This window comes from Triticum aestivum, chromosome 5A (assembly GCF_018294505.1).
Source record: "Triticum aestivum cultivar Chinese Spring chromosome 5A, IWGSC CS RefSeq v2.1, whole genome shotgun sequence".
NCBI lineage: Eukaryota > Viridiplantae > Streptophyta > Magnoliopsida > Poales > Poaceae > Triticum > Triticum aestivum.
In genome coordinates this window covers 614,438,994-614,460,199 of record NC_057806.1, presented here as the reverse complement: position 1 = coordinate 614,460,199, position 21,206 = coordinate 614,438,994, and the positions used below count along the sequence as shown (strand labels likewise).

Genomic DNA, 21,206 nt, shown 5'->3' with positions numbered 1-21,206 from the left:
AGTGTTATTTTCCACTTGTTTTTCTTAGTGGCCAAAGCGTTGGTGGCGACTCTTCATCCAAAAATGCGTACCTTTCCCGGTACCTTTGCTTTTCAAATAAGATCCGAGGAACTTGAGGGGTTGGGCTGGCCACTCGAGTTTAGATCCATAGCTAGCTTGTACGCGCTTTTAACAAGGAAACACCATTCTTTTCATAACGCCATGCAATGTGATCATCCACATTCGATGCCGGAATAGCTAGCTTGCAAATCTCATCAGCATCAAACTGATGAAAAATTTGTCTGACCAACACCTCATTCCATTCCTTACTTCCTGGAAGCATGAGTTGATTAACCCATCAAAGCCTAGACCTCCTGATAAACGCTGCCATCATGAGACATTCCTTCCTAGGGATCCACTAGTCACGCTGAATTTGTATACTCTTTCCATTCCCTATCCGCCAAATAAGACCTTTTTTAAGGAGCTGCAAGCCGAGCTCAATAGCTCTCCAAAATGGGAAAAGCATTTGATGCAAACACCATGTGCAGAATGTTCCTTTCGGGTAGTACTTGGATTTTAATACTCTCGCACATAGGCCATCTGGATTTTGGATAAGCCTCCATATATCCCTGCTTAGCTAGAAGCGCCTGGTAAAAAAGATGCATATATTTGAATCCAATACCACCCACTCTTTTCAGCCTTGTCATCCTCTCCCATGCTATCCAGTGAACCTTTCTCTGACCCTCTTCCTCTCCCCACCAAAACTCTCTGATCACCCGTTCATATTTCTCACGGAGACCCTTGGAGAGCATAAACACACTCATGGTGTACACGGGCAGGGCTTGAACCACATATTTGATGTGGACTTCCGTAGCTGCATAGGACATGTGCTTTTCCGACCGGTCGCTGCATCTCTTCCCAAACCTGTCCATAATTGGTTGAAACTTGTCATCCTTCATTCTCCCCTTTGGCGTAGGCAAACCAAGGTATTTTCTTTTCTTTTATACTCCACCAAGACATAGCTTATGTCTTATTTGCCTTTGCTAGTGACCGGTGTTTTTGGTATGCACGTGTTGGTTCTGGCTGTGTGCATATTAACTATGCAAACGTCGAAAGTGTGCTTATTGTGTTTGAATCCTCTCAATATTTCATTTTAAGCTAGTATAATAAAATTCACAATAGGTCGAAAAAGGGTAAACAAGAACAAAAGCAAACAATCCTGGGTTGACAGTGTGTCATCTTCAGATCAATTATGACCTTTCCCGTCCTTTTGATCGGTCGTACAGTAGTACCGATTGACTGATGCTCCTTTGACAGCAGAAACAGTCCACGGACGAGGGTGGCATCACAGGGAGGCTTCCTCGGTCTGTTCCGCCGGACGTCTGTCTGGACCGGAGAGTGTACACGCACCGTCACCAAACACCAATCTCGCGCCCCTTGACATCCAGGTAGCGATCGAAATCCCGCTCTACAACGGGCCTCCGTCTGTCTTCTCTTTCCCTGCGCGCACTTCTGGTAACCGAGTACCAGCGCAGGAGGATAAGGTGGAGAGCGATGGGGTCGCTGGGGAAGGACGCGGCGGCTGCGGCGGCGGAGCGGGTGGTGCTGGCGGTGAACGGCGCGCGGCACGAGGCGGCCGGCGTCGACCCGTCGACGACGCTGCTGGAGTTCCTCCGCACGCGCACGCCCGTCAGGGGGCCCAAGCTCGGCTGCGGCGAAGGTGAGGACAGCACCGCCCGTCCACCACTCGATTCATATCCGCTCGTTTAAATTTTTCTTTCGGTGGTTCGTTCCGGTGGGAATAAATAAGCGGATCGAGGCAGCTCGACCGAACCAATGTCAGAGATGATGGTTCATTCATCATCCTTCACAGCTCGAACCACCTATGGATCTCGGTATTGACTTTTCAGCCAGCTCTCAACACTCCGACAACACGGACGATCGGACTGACCGCTGCTCTCTTTTACTTTCATATAATAATAATGTTGATTTGAATTTTCCGAAGCGTGAAGACATAATCTGGCCAATCAGGCAAGTTCACGCGTATAATTTCAAGTAGGAGTACATAATTCGACTTTGTAGTTCAGTGGTAGTAATTTTTTCCCCTGAAGTTTAATTTGACTTTTTTTAAGAATTAATTTTAATTTAGCTTTACCTATTGTATATACAGTTAGGGAAAATAACCTTACCCAACACGTTATTTTCCCTGAAGTTTAATTTGACTTTTTTTAAGAATGAATTTTAATTTAGCTTTACCTATTGTATATACAGTTAGGGGAATTTTAATTTAGCTTTACCTACTGTATATACAGTTAGCTTTACCTATTGTATGTACAGTTAGGGGAAATAACCTTACCCAACACGTTATTTAGCGATGGTATTGAGATATATTAGAGTAAGGCGTTTTGGTGCCCAGGCTCATATGCACTTGGTTAGAAAAAAAATCGTAAAAAATACTAGAAAAATTCAAAAAATTCTATTTTTTTGGGCGGTAGAAAATTTGATGTGTGAGACCCGCTCTAAATTTTAAATCATTTAGACATCTGAGAAGCTCTCAGCAAAAAAGACAAATCAGACCAAAACAGTACATGAACATATCAAAACAGTACATGAACAGTAAACTTTTTTACAGACTCTTAATTTGTCTTTTTTTGTCAAGAACTGCTCAAATATTCAAATGATATGAAAATTGGAGTGGACCTCACACATCAAATTGTCTACCGCACAAAAAAAATTGGATTTTTTGAATTTTCTAGTATTTGTTTTGTTTTTTTTCGTCACCTTGGATACAGATGAGCTCAGGTGCAGATATGAATTTTCGGATATATTACTATTTTCTTGACTTTTATCTAAGATAACATATACTCAGCGAGCAATGCTACATCCACACGGACGAGGGTGGAAACAAGTAAGAGGAAGATTACATAGCATGCCCGTAACAGTCCGTATGTGTAGGATTATTGGCCACTCAGCTCAAGCATGACGGAGACAAAAGGATACCTTGCCGTTGTACTTTTCCCATAGTGGAGCAATCACACACCCATCCAAAACCATTGGACCATGACTCTCTTATTTGTCAATGTTACTTTTTTTCTGCTTGGTGATCAGGCCCCATCCATGTTCAACTACCGATGTTACTAGTTTACTAGAAACTTTGGCGCTTGTTTCAGTTTGCCACATAGAGAAATTCTGCAAGAGCATCTCTAGCAGATCCTATAAAATGATCAAACCTGTAAAACAAAGTGTTTACAATTTCAGTTAAAAAAACAGCGCCTAGCAGATCCTGTAAAACTCGTTCAGCCCTTAAACTTTTTAAAGGGTACTGAAAATCCATCCGCAAGAACCTCATATGTACAGTTTCGAAGGAAGTATTCAGGTCAACCCACAAACCAATCAAACCTCGTCGAAGCAGATGTGCCGCCGCGGAACTGGCCAGAATCTACCAGGAACTCTTCGGAATCCATCGGAAGAAGCCACCGCATGCCGGAATTTGCCGCCGCCGGTCCAAATTGCGGCTGGCTCGACCTCCACTGCCGGGGCTAGATGGCACATGTGTGTTATCAGATTTTCGAGTAAACATGTATGGAAAGTTTATCCTTTGTATCCTCTAACATGCACAAAACGTAAACAATAATTTTACCTGGTGAACAAACGTTTGGTGCAAGGGGGATGACAAGCGAACCATCTTTGATGACAGTTTTAGTTGTAAAAAATTAGATCAAACGACAGCAATTTAAAAATTGCTTTCTCGGGGAGAAACTGCCACGTCTTCTTGAAAAAATGTCACCTCTTCCCACTTAATCACAACTAAAACTGTCATCAAATCGTTTGCATGTGCCATCTCCCCTGACGAACGTTCGCCAGTTAGGAGGGTCCAAAGTAAAAGGGGTCTTCTCTCTTCTGCATGTAGAAATTTCTCTATATGGTTGCTTCCTCACATGCAAAGACTCAATGTAATTTTGAAATTTTGTAATTACATATGCATGTCTCTGGCATCATGTACTTCGTCTGTATGTGTTGATTTTACTACTATCCATGTGTGTTCCTGCGCGCTCATATTTTCTTTGTGAGAAACAATAGTACTCGAAACAAAAAGTTATACTCCCTCTGTAAACAAATATAAGAGCGTTTAGATCACTAAAGTAGTTATCTAAACACTCTTATATTTGTTTACGGAGGGAGTACTTTGCTAATTAAATTTGCAATTAGGCAATTTTAGCCAAAAGGTTAGAAGTTTGTACTATCAATTTTGTTGGCGGGTATTTTTTGTACTATCATTTTGGGTAGACATGAACAATTGATTGCACTTTTTGCACCAACCGGTGATTTGATGGATCTTAATCGGTAGGATCACTTCACTCTCCAATGTTCCTTGCTGCTTACATTTAGGCTGTAGCCTAGTGGCAACGGTGGGCAGTGGCTCACCCTGCGACTAGGGTTTGAACCTCGTCGGGGTTGAATTTTCTGGTTCCTCATCTCAGGTGGGATTCTTCTATAAAACTATATACTGGATGCTAGTGTCTATGGATCTCTTTTTTTTTACATTTACGGACAACCGTTGCCTTTAGCCTGAAATTCTGTGAGATTTATCTTCAGTTTCGGTCGATTCTTTCTGAAATTAACAAATCCCTGCAAAAAAAGCTGAAATTAACTAACAACGTGTGTTAACGTTGCTGCGTGCATGCATGCAGGTGGATGCGGCGCATGCGTGGTCCTCATTTCCAAGTACAACCCGGCCACCGACGAGGTGACCGAGCACTCGGCGAGCTCCTGCCTGACGCTCGTCGGCAGCCTCAACCACTGCTCGGTCACCACCAGCGAGGGCATCGGCAACACCCGCCATGGCTACCACCCTGTCCAGCAGCGCCTCGCCGGCTTCCACGCTTCCCAGTGCGGCTTCTGCACCCCCGGCATGTGCATGTCCATCTTCTCCGCCCTCGTCAAGGCCGACAAGCCCGACGGCCCTGCCCCGCCAACGGGATTCTCCAAGCTCACCTGCTCCGAGGCCGAGCACGCCGTCTCCGGCAACCTTTGCCGCTGCACTGGCTACCGGCCCATCCTCGACACCTGCAAGAGCTTCGCCGCTGACGTTGACCTCGAGGACCTCGGCCTCAACTCGTTCTGGAAGAAAGGCACTGACCGCGCCGACGTCGGTAAGCTGCCGGAATACTCCAGCGGCGCCGTCTGCACCTTCCCTGAGTTCCTAAAGTCTGAGATCAAGGGTCAAATGAACGATGTTCCAGCGGCGATCGCCGGCCAAGACGGCCGGTACCATCCCAAGAGCATCGAGGAGCTTCATAGCCTCTTTGATTCCAACTGGTTCGACGAAAACTCGGTCAAGATCGTGGCGTCCAATACCGGCGCCGGAGTTTACAAGGATCAAGACCTGTACGATAAGTACATCGACATCCAAGGGATCCCGGAGCTTTCCGTCATCGACAGGAGCAGCAAGGGGGTGGAGATCGGGGCAGCCGTCTCCATCTCCAAAGCCATCGAAGTCTTCTCCGATGGCACTCCGGTGTTCACAAAGATCGCCGGTCACCTCAGCAAGGTTGCCTCGCCGTTCGTCCGGAACACGGCGACTGTCGGCGGGAACGTGATCATGGCACAGCGGCTGCAGTTTCCGTCGGATATCGCCACCATTCTTCTCGCCGCGGGTTCGACGGTCACAGTCCAGACGGCTTCCAAGATGCTGCGCCTGACGCTCGATGAGTTCTTGGAGCAGCCTCCCTGTGATGCCAAGACCATACTGCTCAGCATATTTGTCCCGGATTGGGGTTCAGACAATGTCATCTTCGAGACCTCTCGTGCATCCCCGAGACCGTTCGGCAATGCTGTCTCCTTTGTGAATTCTGCATTCCTGGCAAGGACTTCAGGGCAGCTCGTAATTGAGGATATCTGCCTTGCATTTGGCGCTTACGGTGTCGATCACACCACCCGGGCTCGGAAAGTTGAGGAATTCCTGAAGGGGAAATCAGTGAGTGCAGCGGTGATACTTGAAGCAGTTCAGTTGCTGAAAGATGTTATCTCGCCGTCAGAAGGCACCACACACCCTGAGTACAGAGTCAGCTTGGCTGTCAGTTTCTTATTCAGTTTCCTTTCTTCACTTGGTAACAACCTGAATGAACCGGCGAATGCTATTGCTCCCAATGGGTCATCTGCTAATGGCTCCGAGAAGCATGGTACTCTTGGAAGCGATGACTTGCCGGTTCGCTCAAGGCAAGAACTAGTTTTCAGTGATGAATACAAACCTGTCGGCAAACCTATCACGAAAGCCGGGGCGGAGCTGCAAGCTTCTGGTATATTCCTATAACTCTTATTCCAATGTTTTAGCTTACAAGTGTTTCCTTCAGTTGATTTGTACTCTTTAATTACAAGTGTTAGTTTATATAGCTCACCATTCATGCCGAACGGTTAAGAAGTGCTTACTAGTACTTGACAGTGTTAGTAAGCATTGTTTATACCAATATTTTCTTCTACATACTTCAAGATCATTCGGGAGTTCTTTTTGTTCATCTTCAGTACACTGGTTCAATCAATGTTGAACCATCTCATATGCTTTATTCCTTTATATATTTCTTCAAAAAAGAAATGTTGGCACATCAAAATTCTATCCTGAAACATGGCTTGACAATATTCTCGCTTGTTTCCAATTTTGTTGGCGCCTGTAGTTTCTGTTCCTTTTTTTTAGCAGTCAACTGGGGGCGATTGCCCACCTGAACTTAGTTTTGTATTGATAATAAAAGACAGCGGCTCGGTAAATACACTGCTCCGCAGAGCCGAGAAAGGGCATAGTCTACACGGGAGGGGGCCCGGACCACCCACAAGCGAAGGTGCAACTGGATCGAGTGCCGCAAATCAAGATCCGAAACCCAGATGTTATTGAACACCATCCGGTTCCGGGTCTTCCAGACAACCCAAAGGACACAAGACATCGCCGTGCTGAGAAGCAGACAGCTCCAGGAGGGGTGACAGGCGGTGAAAGCGCGCCAAACGTTTTCCACACATCGAATGACGGGCATACCGTGGCAGCCGAGGACGTGCGCCCACATTGGTTGTAAGCGGGGGCACTCGAGGAATAGGTGCATGATGGTCTCAGGCCGCCCGGGGCAAAAGGGGCAGTAGTCATGCTCGAGGAAGCCGATCCGATGAAGGAAGTCCCGCGTACGAGTGTTACCATGCCGTATAACCCAGGCGAACACCTTGATCTTGACGGGCATGAAGCCATCCCAATTGAGGTCATGCAGGGGGAGCTCATGGCCGGAGAGTTTGATCATGCGGTACACCGCATTCGCCTTGAACTAAAGGCTCCCACCCCAAGCTAGGATCCGCTCATCATCAACCGCAGAGAGCTGGACGTGGTTAAGAGCTGATCGAACCAAGCAGAGTTCCAAACCTACAGTTCTAGGCAAACGGTCATGCACAGGGACTGCATCGGCACCAAGCCAACCAAAGTCCCCCAGGGTTGCATCGAGGTGGAGACCGTGTGAGTAAGCCGCGGGGAGAGCAGCCGCCAAATGACCCAGCAAGGTCCAGTTGTCATGCCAGATGGAGGTGTGCTCTCTATTGCCAAACCTCATCGACGTAAGAGAACGATAGAGCGGGACAAGGGAGGCAAAAACTTTCCAAGTGGGGGTAGAGGCCGCCGGGCGATCACCCAGGTACCAGTGTCGAACCCAGACGGTCCACGGGTTACATACACCACTGAAGATTTTATGAACCATTTTGGCCATACGGGGGCAGTCCATCTTGGCCATAGTGCCCTTGGAGAGGGGGAGCACCAACATGGCATGGGTAGGGATCACGGAGAGCACCGCAGAAGTGGGTGTCAAACGACCCCCTTGGGCGAGGAAACGCGTGCGCCATCCGGGGATGCGCCGCTCAATCTTTGTCAGCGAGAAGTCCAGGGCGCTAGCAGGTAACTTCGTATCGAAGAGAGGTAAGCCAAGGTACGTCTGGGGGACATCGACAGTGGGCACCCAAGCTTAGTAGCCAGGCGGGTGGCACGGGCGGGGTCAATGCTCACCGGAACGAAGGTGCTTTTGTGGAAGTTGATGGGCAGCCCCGTGGCGGCAGAGAATGCATCCAGAATAGACTTGAGCCGCAAGGGTTATCCCTGTTCTGCACGGACCAAGGGGAGGGTATCGTCCGCATACTGAATAACAGGACACGAGAAATCATCGACGAGCGGATGCAGCAACCTGGACGAGGCATCCCTGGCAATCATCTAGTGGAGAAGGTCTACAACCATCAAGAAGAGGTAAGGCGACAACGGGTCTCCCTGACGCAACCCATTTTTATACTGAATCCATTTGCCGGGCACCCCATTCAGCAACACCGCAGTTTTGCTGGTGGCAAGGATATTTCGGATCCAAGAGCGCCAACAGTCGCCAAAGCAACGTGCCTGCGAAATCACAGCAAGTGCTTCCCAACTAACTGAATCAAAGGCCTTCTTGAAATCCAACTTCAAGGCAATCGTGGGTGTTTTGCGGAGATGACAGCTCTGCAACAAATCAACAGCATACAAGAAGTTGTCGGCGATGCATCTCCCGGCAATAAATCTAGACTGTTCAAAGGACACCAGGAGCTCAATAAATTTCTGCAGCCGCGTGGTCAAGATCCGAGAGACAATCTTCATGACACAATTCTGGAGGGAAATGGCTCGGAACCCATCAGCGGAGAGCACCACGTCGCATTTGGGCAGCAGGGTGATGAAAGCTCGCTTAACACCATCCAAGTCCGCAACCCCAGAGTAGAAATCATTCAAGAAGTCCAACAAATCGTTTGGTAGTTTCCAGGGGCGGAGCTATGTGCATTCCGGAGGGGGCTGTGGCCCCCCAGCCCATGACAAATTCTTGAAGATTTTTTTTGAAGGGACATAATTAGAAGAAATTTTCTCATTAGCCCCCTCAAACATGCGCCCTTTGCCTTTTTGCCCCCCCCCCCCCCCCCCCCAAACATCCCAGTCAAGCTCCGCCACTGGTAGTTTCTATTCTGAATCATTAACTTGACAATATTCTTGGTTCTTGTACAGGGGAGGCTGTGTATGTTGATGACATCCCTGCTCCCAAGGATTGCCTCTATGGAGCATTTATCTACAGCACACACCCTCATGCCCATGTAAAAAGTGTCAACTTCAGATCATCTTTGGCTTCAGAAAAGGTCATCACAGTTATCTCCGCAAAGGACATTCCAGTTGGTGGTAAAAATGTTGGATCCGGCTACAGGATGCTAGGAGAGGAAGTTCTTTTCGGTGATCCGGTATCTGAATTTGCTGGTCAAAATATTGGCATTGTGGTACCTACTTCTGAACCACTTGAACTCAATTTCAGGAAAATGCATAACCATTGGTAGTCTATTCTTACCCTACATTTTGCGAGGTCGTAGAACTTACCATATTGTGTTGCTTTGACATCACTCAGATTGCTGAAACACAGAAGTACGCCTATATGGCGGCGAAGCAAGCTGTAATCGAGTATAGTACCGAGAATCTTGAGCCGCCGATTCTGACAATTGAGGATGCCATCCAACATAACAGCTATTTCCAAACTCCCCCATTTTTGGCTCCTCGGCCAGTTGGGGACATCGACCAAGGGATGTCTCAAGCTGATCACAAGATCTTATCAGGAGAGGTACACATTTGATATTTAGGATGCTGCATTCTCAGACATGATCCCAGTAGTAACACCTAGTGTCTTTTGTTAATTTCCGACAGGTGAAACTTGAATCACAGTACTACTTCTACATGGAGACTCAGACCGCATTGGCCATCCCCGACGAAGATAACTGCGTCACCGTCTACTCGTCTACGCAGCGACCCGAGATCATTCAGAATCTCGTCGCGGACTGCCTCGGCATTCCCTACCACAATGTCCGCGTCATCACAAGGAGAGTTGGAGGCGGCTTTGGTGGAAAGGGACTGAAAGGAGCCCATGTAAGTGCCCCACTATAAAAAGCACCCTTTATTGGAAAAAAATTGCAAGTGCCCCACAATACAAGCAGAGATTCACATGGAAATTTTGTGAAATTGTTTTGCGTACTTCAGATTGCAATTTGTTTCTGTTTTAAGGTAGCATGTGCGTGTGCATCATTCATTCAGACTACACACCAACAATAGGTTCTGCTTTCAGTTGGTACAATCTTCTGATGCTGCTGCAATTGGTTTCTGTTTTCAGGTAGCATGTGCGTGTGCAGTTTCAGCGTTCAAGCTGCAGCGCCCTGTCCGGATGTACCTCGACCGCAAGACGGACAAGAGCATGGCCGGAGGGCGGCACCCGATGAAGGCGAAGTACTCTGTTGGGTTTAAGTCGGACGGTACGCTCACGGCTCTGCACGTCGATCTTGGGATCAACGCCGGGATATCGCCGGACTTTAGCCCGTTGATCCCGGGTCACACCATCTCTTCTCTGAAGAAGTACAACTGGGGCGCCCTCGCCTTCGACATCAAGTTGTGCAAGACGAACGTGTCGTCCAAGTCGGCGGTGCGGGCGCCCGGCGACGTGCAGGGCTCCTTCATCGCCGAGGCCATCATCGAGCACGTGGCGTCCGCGCTCGGGGCCGACACCAACGCCGTCCGGAGAAAGAACCTCCACAGCGTTGAGAGCCTCAGGAAGTTCTACGGCGACTCCGCTGGAGACGCCCCGACGTACAGCCTCGTGGACATCTTTGACAAGCTGGCCTCGTCGCCGGAGTACGGAAGCATGGCAGAGGCTGTTGAGCGGTTCAATGGCGGGAGCAGGTGGAAGAAGCGCGGCATCTCGTGCGTGCCGATCACCTACGAGGTGACCCTCCGGCCGACGCCGGGGAAGGTGTCCATCCTGAACGACGGCTCGATCGCTGTGGAGGTCGGCGGCGTGGAGCTCGGGCAAGGGCTGTATACCAAGGTGAAGCAGATGACGGCGTTCGGATTGCGGGAGCTCTGCCCCGACGCCGACAGACTCCTTGACAAAGTACGCGTCATCCAGGCCGACACGCTGAGCATGATCCAGGGCGGCTTCACCGGCGGGAGCACCACCTCGGAGAACAGCTGCGAGGCGGTCAGGCAGGCGTGCACCGTGCTCGTCAAGCGCCTCAAGCCCATCAAAGAGGTCCTCGAGCCGAAGTCCGGTGCGCCGGTGCCATGGAGCACCCTGATCGCCCAAGCGAACATGGCAAGCGTGAACCTGTCGGCGCACGCCTTCTGGACGCCAGACCCAGCCTTTGTAAAATACATCAACTACGGAGCCGCCGTCAGCGAGGTGGAAATCGACGTGCTGACTGGGGGCACGACGATCCTGAGGAGCGACCTTGTGTACGACTGTGGGCAGAACCTGAACCCGGCGGTGGACCTCGGCCAGGTGAGCTCGCCGCCGATCAGCACATCCATAGTTGCCATGTTTCCGGTACGGTGGGAACAAGGAACGGGGACGAGGGACGAGAGTCGATGGCTGAAAAAAATAGGATACAACGAGGGTATACATCTCTCGAACGAATTTTTTATAGCGGGGACGCGATCCAATTCGTTTGGGTACGATGAACCCGGGACGGTATCATGGGTCGAGGAACACAGTTCCTGAAGAACGACGACTCCCTGACGGTCAGCATTCCTTGATGTTAATGGATCCCTTGCAATTAATGGACTTGAGGAAGAACGAGGAGTCCTTGAGAAAAGAAACGACGGCGTGAGTAAATTATGCCTCACGTTTTGGCTGTTGGATCCTGGAACCTGAATCGAGGAGCAGGCTGCGGGAACGCCGAATCTTCATCGAATCGTACCGAATCTGACCTCGTTCCCGAATCCGATTCCGGGTCGATGAATCGGGATCGAGGGACGGCCTACCGTTCCTCGTTTCCGGCTACTATGAGCACATCCACTTGCTATTGCTGAAGATCGTTGTAATCTGAATTCATTTTTGCTGGATGGATCAGGTGGAGGGTGCGTTCGTGCAAGGGGTGGGTTTCTTCACGAACGAGGACTATGCGAGGAACGCGGACGGGCTGGTGGTGAACGACGGCACCTGGACGTACAAGATCCCTACGGTTGACACCATCCCTAAGCAGTTCAACGTGGAGCTCATTAACAGCGCGCGCGACCAGAAGCGCGTGCTCTCCTCCAAGGCGTCCGGCGAGCCGCCGCTGCTGCTGGCGGCGTCGGTGCACTGCGCCATGCGGGAGGCCATCAGGGCGGCCAGGAAGGAATTGAAGGCCAACTCGCCGCTGACGTTCCAGATGGACGTGCCGGCGACCATGGCCGACGTCAAGGAGCTGTGCGGCCTCGACGTCGTCGAGAGGCACCTTCAGAGCCTCACTTCCGCCGCCGCCAGCGCCGCACTCAAGGCGTGATCGTATTTCCATGTACGTTGTGTCGAAACGTGGGCGTATGTACTACTGCATATGATCGTATTTGCATCATACTCTTCTTCCAATTGATGCATGCTTGATTGCTCCCCAGCTTGTTCTGTGCTGTCATTTGGCATTTTCATCTCCTTGTGAAAATTTAATGTGCAGTTGTTGTCCTCCATTTCCATTTCCCTCAGGATAGAGTAACATTGCTCATCAGAAATAGAGTCTTCAACAATCTTATCTATCATCGTTCTCCTGGCCTTTTGAAGAGATTGTGGGACCTGGTTCTTTAGGAGGGAGGGGTGTTCCATTCCATCACAGGGGCTGCAGGCATCAGGCATTTGTTGCAGGAATGCCAGCATTGCCTGTTTCCCAAGGTCAGAGTCAGTCCCACTCTTCTCCCCTTGCTCAGATCTGGCACTTTTGGTGGACCTGTTGTCTTCAGTCTTATATGAAGTCCCTCCATCAGATTGGATATCATGTCCTTCAATGTGCAAATCTTCATTGTTGTCAGTCATGTTCTCACCATCTCTTTCCACTTGTGTTAAAGGCTCAACCTCAAACAGCAGCTTATAGAATTTTCCATTGATGCCAAAAGTTCTTTCCATAGGGATCTTGCTGGCATCTCTACAGGAGAGCCTGACTCTAATCACCTCAAAGAAGCTGTTGAAATTATATTGCCAGTCCACATCAACCAAGGTGCCAAAAACTGATGTGATTTGGTCTAGAATGGCCCGTTCACACCATTTTGGATTGATTTTCCTAATCTTCATCCAGACCACTTGCTGAGAGGCAGTTGCTGTGATCTCTACAGTGACATTACTTCCGGGGAGACCAAAACATGGATATTCAGCTACTGATTCTACTGGTATTTCAGGTGGAAATTTTACCAGCATTGTCCAATTGTCAAGGGCATTTATCTGCCATGGCCAATTAGTCTTGTAGATTTCAGAGAATTCCTTTGCTAGGTCATCTTTGCTGATATCTCCATCCTCTATGAACACAATACCCACATTCTTAGCAAGTTTATGTCAGACATGTCAACATGGTAAAATCCAAGACCTGTGGCAGCACTCCTAAAGTATCTAGCAGCCAAGTGGTTTTTTTCTTCACTGGGCAGTTCTCCTTCTGATGGGTGACCATCTTGCATATGAAGAAGTCCTGGTTTTGGTGCACTTGCCTTTCTCATGTCCTGGCTCTCCACAATTACCACAGACCCCTTTTGCATAGGACATCAAGGTATTAGTGTTGTCTGAAGCCACAAATCTGTTCTCCTACCTCTTCTTGCTCTGCTTGCCCATGCTCTTAGGATTACCCTGCCCAACAATTACAGAGTTCCCCGATCCTTGTCTATTGTTACTGACAGAATTCCCCTTGTTCCCCTCCTTGCTATGGCAGAGGCTACTGTGGGAAGCATGGGGGAGGCATTCCTTGCCATGGCTGCTACGGGGGGAACCCACCATGTAATTGCCCGTTGAAGCCCCAGGGTGGAGCTTGCCCTGGAAATCCAAAGCCAAAGCCAAAGGGGGTAGTACCTAATAGATTTGCGGTGGTGGATCTTGCTGCACTACTGCTTCTGATTATGGTGATCTCCATACCCACGCCCTGGTCTATTCTTCCCTCTTCCTCTCCCACGACCAGTATCCATGGTGCTTTCTAGTAGTGTGGTGGCGGCGGCTGGGGGAGAATTGGGGTCACGCTGGATGGGGGGGGGGTTTGTAGCTCCGGGAAAACCCTAGTATCAACCACTCCCCTGCTTCCGGAAGGGACCCGAAGCTGGGTTAGGTGAGTGCTGTCACCCCCCACACGGGCTCCATTGTTTTCTCCTTTTTCACTTTGGCCTTGTTTATGCTTTTGAACGAAACTGAATCCATTACAGCCACTGAACACGAGTTGCAGGGGGTTTGGTGGCCTCATCAAACCATCTCCAGCAAGCTTCTCTCCTGGGGAATTGGTAATCCTCACAGTTGAGGCACCCTAGGTTCGATCTCCCAGAATGCTATCCACCAAGCCCTCTGATACAGATTCGTCACTTTTCTCATGGCGAGCACCCAGGAGATCACCTCCTCTGCTGTTCTGCTTCTTCCATTCAGCTGCATCTGGAATTCTTCTTCCGTTGCAGCCACCAGAATCCTCGTCATGAGCTTCCACAGATTGTCTCACCCTCGACATGGAATCCTCAGCTCTCTCCTTAGCCTCTCTCTGTAACCGGCAATCAGAGCTTGCTCTCTATGGCGCGGTTCAATTCTGCCAGAGAGAGGATTGGATCCATGGCAGCAGCTATGCTCTAAGTGGTACGGCGAGACTGCACCAAGCATCTGCCAGAAACACACCTGATCTTCAGTTTGGAAATGCAGCTCGTGTCCCGAATTTAGCAATCCAACAGCCTTACAACCAGTCAAAAATCTACTTCTGGCACCAGCAGTCATGGGCTGCAATTTTGTTTGATTGCTCTTATCTTCTTCTACCACTTCCCCAAACAGCAGATCCGGTTCCTCTATGCTGGGCGCAATTGTGCTATCTCCATCCTCTAGCCCAAGCTCGCTAACTGTTGAGGCAACTGATCCACATTCACTGACGGTGGGCAGTTGAGTTTCCTGAGAACACATGCCCAACGGTGATTCTGCACTGGGTCCGAAGATTTTTATTCTGACACTGCCCATTGGAAGATTTTGGCAGGCTTCTGCTTCCAGGGTTGCGGCATCCGGGATTTCTCCTCTTCCATCGCCTCCAGAATGATTATCTCCGCGAGTAGTTCTGTCTCGAAGTTGATCCTCTTTTGACAGATTTGAATATCGCGCAACATCTCTCCTCTCAAATTCTCATGCACCATCACCTTCTGCTTCTCCATCTTCATCTTGCTGAGGGACTGATGCACCCTGTGTCGGTGTCAAAACCGGCGGATCTCGGGTAGGGGGTCCCGAACTGTGCGTCTAAGGTCGATGGTAACAGGAGACAAAGGACACGATGTTTTACCCAGGTTCGAGCCCTCTCTATGAAGGTAATACCCTACGTCCTGCTTGATTGATATTGATGAATATGAGCGTTGCAAGAGTTGATCTACCTCGAGATCGTAATGGCTAAACCCTAGAGGTCTAGCGTGTATGGCTATGATAATGAGTCTCCCCTATTCGGATTAAGTCCTCCGGTTTATATAGACACCAGGAGGATCTAGGGTTACATAAGGTCGGGTACAAAGAAAGGAATCTACATATTCGATGCCAAGCTTGCCTTCCATGCCAAGGAGAGTCCTATCCGGACACGGGTACAGTCTTCGGTCTTTGTATCTTCACAGCCCATCAGTCCGGCCCATGGCTAACAGGCCGGACGCCTGAGGACCCCATAGTCCAGGACTCCCTCAGTAGCCCCTGAACCTGGCTTTAATGACGATATGTTCGATGCGTAGTGCTGTCTTCGGCATTGCAAGGCGGGTTCCTCCTTCCGAACTCCAAAATAGTCTTCGGATGAATTGATCGTGTCCGGACCTGTAACATACACCACACACATCCGTACAGAGAATATAATAATACATGAGTCCAATCTGCTGACAACTTTTACAACATGACATCACGTCCATCCGGTCATAATTTTGAACCATTTTTTGCCTGCCGCTCCACATTTCGAGACGCGGTTGCTGAGGGAGTCCTGGATTAGGGGGTGTTCGGATAGCTGAACTATACCTTCAGCCGGACTCCTGGACTATGAAGATACAAGATTGAAGACTCCGTCCCGTGTCCGGAAGGGACTTTCCTTGGCGTGGAAGACAAGCTTGGCGATACGGATGTTCAGATCTCCTACCATTGTAACCGACTCTATGTAACCCTAACCCTATCCGGTGTCTATATAAACCGGGGGGTTTTAGCCCATAGGACAACATACACATCAACAATCATACCATAGGCTAGCTTCTAGGGTTTAGCCTCTCTAATCTCGTGGTAGATCTACTCTTGTACTACCCATATCATCAATATTAATCAAGCAGGACGTAGGGTTTTACCTCCATCGAGAGGGCCCGAACCTGGGTAAAAGTTCGTGTCCCTTGCCTCCTGTTACCATCCGACCTAGACGCACAGTTCGGGACCCCCTACCCGAGATCCACCGGTTTTGACACCGACATTGGTGCTTTCATTGAGAGTTCCTCTGTATCGTCGCCATCAGGAAGGATGCCTCGCCCCGTCTTCAAAGACGGCACCATTGCTAAGGGAGCTTTGGCTGTCGGCCAAACCCTCCGGCTAGGTGGTTTTCTTATGACTGCCTGTTTGGCTTCTGCGCCGACGATGACCTCTCGAGCCATCAAAAACAATCTTCATGTCAGTTCGGAACTCGCAGAGCAGTTAGATCCAATGGAGCTTTCCTCCATAAACGAGCTATTGGATCGCTTCGCCGCCCTGGGAGTCGCTATGGATTACGACCAGATCGGGCCTAAAACCGATCTGAGAGAGATTAACTCTCCCCAAGTCACCCACCACGTTGCCGTGGTAGAGGGACAATGCGGCGACCCTTCGTCTATCTTAAGGACTCGCTACATCCGGATTCCTGATCCCTCCAAGCCGGATACCCATGGAGGGGAGGATATCACTCAAGACCTGAACTTAGAGTACGGGCTGGATTCGTTGGACAACACCCAGGGATCCAAATTTTCGAGTTCAGAAATTCCTCGGCCTCTGAGCCTCAGACGGGGTGAGGCTTCAGATTTAACTCCACCCACCCACCCCAACATAAGCGATCTATCCAAAATCAGGCAAGAGCCCGACGAAACAGTACATCATTACTGGGCTAGATTCCTCCTGGTTAAGAATAGGCTAAGGGACTGCCGAGAGGAAGACGCAATCTTAATCTTCTGCAATAATTGCACGGACAAGGGAATACTCAACGCCATAAGCCGCCATGATATCACACGCTTCGCTGACTTGGCATCCATTGTACAAAAGTATTGTGCGATGGAAAGCGCCTGGAAAACCAAAATAAAATTTTGGGACAATCCGGCCTTAAATACAAACCAAGTCCGAAATAAAAGGGTGCAGCATAACCAGACACCCAGGTCAAATACCAAAAAGCAAAAACCCTCTATAGGGCATGGAACCGTATTGGAAGGATGGCTTAACGGACCCTGTAAAATTCACAGTACAGAGGACGCCACACCAACTCACAACCTTAGAGCATGTTGGATACTCCGGCAGGTGGCCAAAATTGGCGAAAACCTCCTAATTCCGGAGGCCACAGAAAGCCACCCTAGAGACACCCATACGGTATTAACAGTCTTCGAGACTTTCGCATCAAATAATATGCGAAAAAGGACACTCCGCAGCCTTGCCGAAGTCTACCAAGTAGCAACAATAAACCCATGGAGTGACACGACAATTACCTTTAACGCCAGTGATGAACCTAAATTCCGAACAGCCCGAGCACCAGCCACATTGGTCCTCAGCCCAATAGTGGATGACTTTCGTATTACCAAGGTACTCATGGACGGCGGCAGCGGATTGAACCTCATTTACGAGGAAACCCTTCAAAAAATGGAAATAGACTGGAACCGCATTGAGCGAAGCAGCACAACCTTTCGAGGAATAATCCCCAGTTGGGAAGCGCGTTGCACAGGAAAAATCACACTAGATGTGGTGTTCGGCACGCCGGACAATTACAGGTCCGAAGAGATCACATTCCATGTGGCTCCGTTCAGCAGCGGTTATCACGCTCTGTTAGGGCAGGAAGCGTTCACAATCTTCCAAGCAATACCCCATTACGGGTACATGAAGCTCAAAATGCCCGGGCCTAACGGGATCATCACTCTCGCTAGTGATCCGGACATAGCACTCTGCACCGAAAACAAGACAGCCGCACTGGCCCTCGAGGCACTATCCGAAGCCCTAGCGGCTGAGGAACTGACTGCGCTGCGCTCTATGGTGAATAGGGACGATGTGGTACTCGACAAAAGATCCAAGTCCACCTCCTTTAAACCGGTGGATGAAATAGTCAAATTCCAAGTCCATCCAACGGACCCAAATAAAACAGCTTCCATTGGGGCACAGTTAAACCCTGATGTAGACGCCGCACTGCAAGAGTTCCTACGAGAAAACTGGGACATTTTCGCCTGGCACCCTTCAGACATGCCAGGAATCCCACGCAGGCTGGCCGAGCATAGCTTAAATATCCAAACAGGATTCAAACCTGTCAAACAGGCTCTTCGACGTTTTTCCGAACCTAAGAGACAGTCTATGGGAGAAGAGCTAGCAAAGCTATTGGAGGCCGGATTCATCAGAGATATAAAACATCCGAACTGACTAGCAAACCTGGTGACGGTACCAAAGAAGGACAAATCCTGGCGCCTATGCGTTGATTTTAAAGACCTTAACAAGGCTTGCCCAAAGGATCCCTTCCCCCTCCCCCGCATCGATCAAATTATCGACGCTACCGCAGGACATGATTCGTTGTGTTTCCTCGATGCATATTCCGGCTACCATCAAATCAAGATGGAAGAATCTGACCAATCCGCAACGGCATTTATCACACCATACGGCCCATTCTACTTCAACACAATGCCCTTCGGGCTCAAAAACGCCGGCGCAACATATCAACGCATGATTCAGACATGTCTGGCAAGCCAGATCGGCAAAACAGTGGAGGAATATGTAGATGATGTGGTCGTCAAAACAAGACATGTCGAATCTCTAGTAGACGACTTGAGGCTCACATTTGATAACTTCCGAACATACGACATCAAGCTCAACTCGGAAAAATGCATTTTCGGCGTTCCAGCCGGAAAGCTCTTGGGCTTCATTGTATCCGGTAGAGGAATCAAAGCAAATCCGGCCAAGATCCGAGCTCTGTCACAACTGGATATCCCAAAGGACCTCAAACAAATACAAAAATTAACCGGATGCGTGGCGGCTCTAAGCCGCTTTATCTCCCGCTTGGGAGAAAAGGCCCTACCCCTTTACCGCCTCCTTCGGCGCACCGAACACTTTGAATGGACGGATGCAGCCATGGCCGGACTCGAGGAGATGAAAGCCATACTTGCAACAAACCCAGTCCTGGCCGCGCCAAATATTGGCGAACCAATGCTATTATACATTGCAGCAACACATCAGGTTGTAAGCGCAGTGCTCGTCGTCGAACGAGAAACGGGCGGACACAGATTCCCCCTTCAAAAGCCGGTCTATTATGTGTCCACTGTCCTCACTCCTTGCAAATCACGGTACCCGCATTATCAAAAGATCACGTACGCGGTATTCATGGCATCCCGGAAGCTACGACACTACTTTCTAGAGTGTTCAATAATAGTAGCCTCGGAAGTACCACTCAACGATATTATAAACAACCATGACACAACGGGCCGGATTGCAAAATGGGCCATTGAGCTCCTCCCGTTCGACGTAACTTATAAGCCACGACGAGCCATCAAGTCGCAAGTCTTGGCCGACTTCGTCGCAGAATGGACGGAGGCCGACCTCCCTAAAGAGTACGACACATATTCAAATTGGATCATGCATTTTGACGGCTCCAAGATGTTGGCCGGACTGGGGGCTGGCGTCGTTTTGACGTCCCCCACAGGAGACACAGTTCAATACGTACTCCAGATTATGTACACGGACTCCAACAACACAGCCGAATATGAGGCCCTTTTACATGGTCTCCGGATGGCAGTATCCATGGGCATTCAATGAAGGAAATATGCCCTAGAGGCAATAATAAAGTTATTATTTATTTCCTTATTTCATGATAAATGTTTATTATTCATGCTAGAATTGTATTAACTGGAAACACAATACATGTGTGAATACATAGACAAACATAGTGTCACTAGTATGCCTCTACTTGACTAGCTCGTTAATCAAAGATGGTTATGTTTCCTAACCATGAACAATGAGTTGTTATTTGATTAACGAGGTCACATCATTAGTTGAATGATCTGATTGACATGACCCATTCCATTAGCTTAGCACACGATCGTTTAGTATATTGCTATTGCTTTCTTCATGACTTATACATGTTCCTATGACTATGAGATTATGCAACTCCCGTTTGCCGGAGGAACACTTTGGGTGCTACCAAACGTCACAACATAACTGGGTGATTATAAAGGAGCATTACAGGTGTCTCCAAAGGTAGATGTTGGGTTGGCGTATTTCGAGATTAGGATTTGTCACTCCGATTGTCGGAGAGGTATCTCTGGGCCCTCTCGGTAATGCACGTCACATAAGCCTTGCAAGCATTGCAACTAATGAGTTAGTTGCGAGATGATGTATTACGGAACGAGTAAAGAAACTTGCCGGTAACGAGATTGAACTAGGTATTGGATACCGACGATCGAATCTCGGGCAAGTAACATACCGATGACAAAGGGAACAACGTATGTTGTTATGCGGTCTGACCGATAAAGATCTTCGTAGAATATGTAGGAGCCAATATGGGCATCCAGGTCCCGCTATTGGTTATTGACCGGAGACATGTCTCGGTCATGTCTACATTGTTCTCGAACCCGTAGGGTCCGCACGCTTAAGGTTTTGATGACAGTTATATTATGCGTTTATGAGTTTTGATGTACCGAAGGAGTTCGGAGTCCCGGATGAGATCGGGGACATGACGAGGAGTCTTGAAATGGTCGAGACGTAAAGATCGATATATTGGACGACTATATTCGGACATCGGAAAGGTTCCGAGTGATTCGGGTATTTTTCGGAGTACCGGGTAGTTACGGGAGAAGTAATGGGCCTTGATGGGCTTTAGTGGGAAGAGGAAAAAGGCTGCTGCGCCCCCCCTCCCCTTTGGTCCGAATTGGACTAGGGAAAAGGGGGCCGGCCACCTCTCCTTCTCCTCCTATTCCTTCTCCCTTCCTCCCCTCTTGGTGGACTCCTACTAGGACTTGGAGTCCTAGTAGGACTCCCTATCCTGGCCGCACCTTTGCC

General features: G+C 49.1%; 1 protein-coding gene across 1 annotated transcript; it reads left to right on the top strand.

Moving 5' to 3' along the window:
- The first annotated feature begins 1,205 nt into the window (after nucleotides 1-1,205).
- On the top strand, nucleotides 1,206-12,336 carry LOC123105340 (indole-3-acetaldehyde oxidase). Its single transcript, XM_044527398.1, has 8 exons — nucleotides 1,206-1,427; nucleotides 1,515-1,699; nucleotides 4,671-6,278; nucleotides 9,014-9,276; nucleotides 9,402-9,611; nucleotides 9,695-9,913; nucleotides 10,155-11,315; nucleotides 11,887-12,336. Exons 2-8 carry the CDS (start codon nucleotides 1,534-1,536, stop codon nucleotides 12,298-12,300), a joined length of 4,041 nt encoding a protein of 1,346 aa, XP_044383333.1. The 5' UTR covers nucleotides 1,206-1,427; nucleotides 1,515-1,533; the 3' UTR covers nucleotides 12,301-12,336.
- The last annotated feature ends 8,870 nt before the right edge of the window (nucleotides 12,337-21,206 follow it).

Excerpts from the sequence above, each read along its gene's own strand:
- LOC123105340 (XM_044527398.1), top strand. The coding sequence starts at position 1,534 with ATGGGGTCGCTGGGGAAGGACGCGGCGGCTGCGGCGGCGGAGCGGGTG. Across the intron at positions 1,700-4,670 it reads CAAGCTCGGCTGCGGCGAAG|GTGGATGCGGCGCATGCGTG; the intron begins GTGAGGACAGCA and ends GCATGCATGCAG. Across the intron at positions 9,914-10,154 it reads AGGGACTGAAAGGAGCCCAT|GTAGCATGTGCGTGTGCAGT; the intron begins GTAAGTGCCCCA and ends TTCTGTTTTCAG.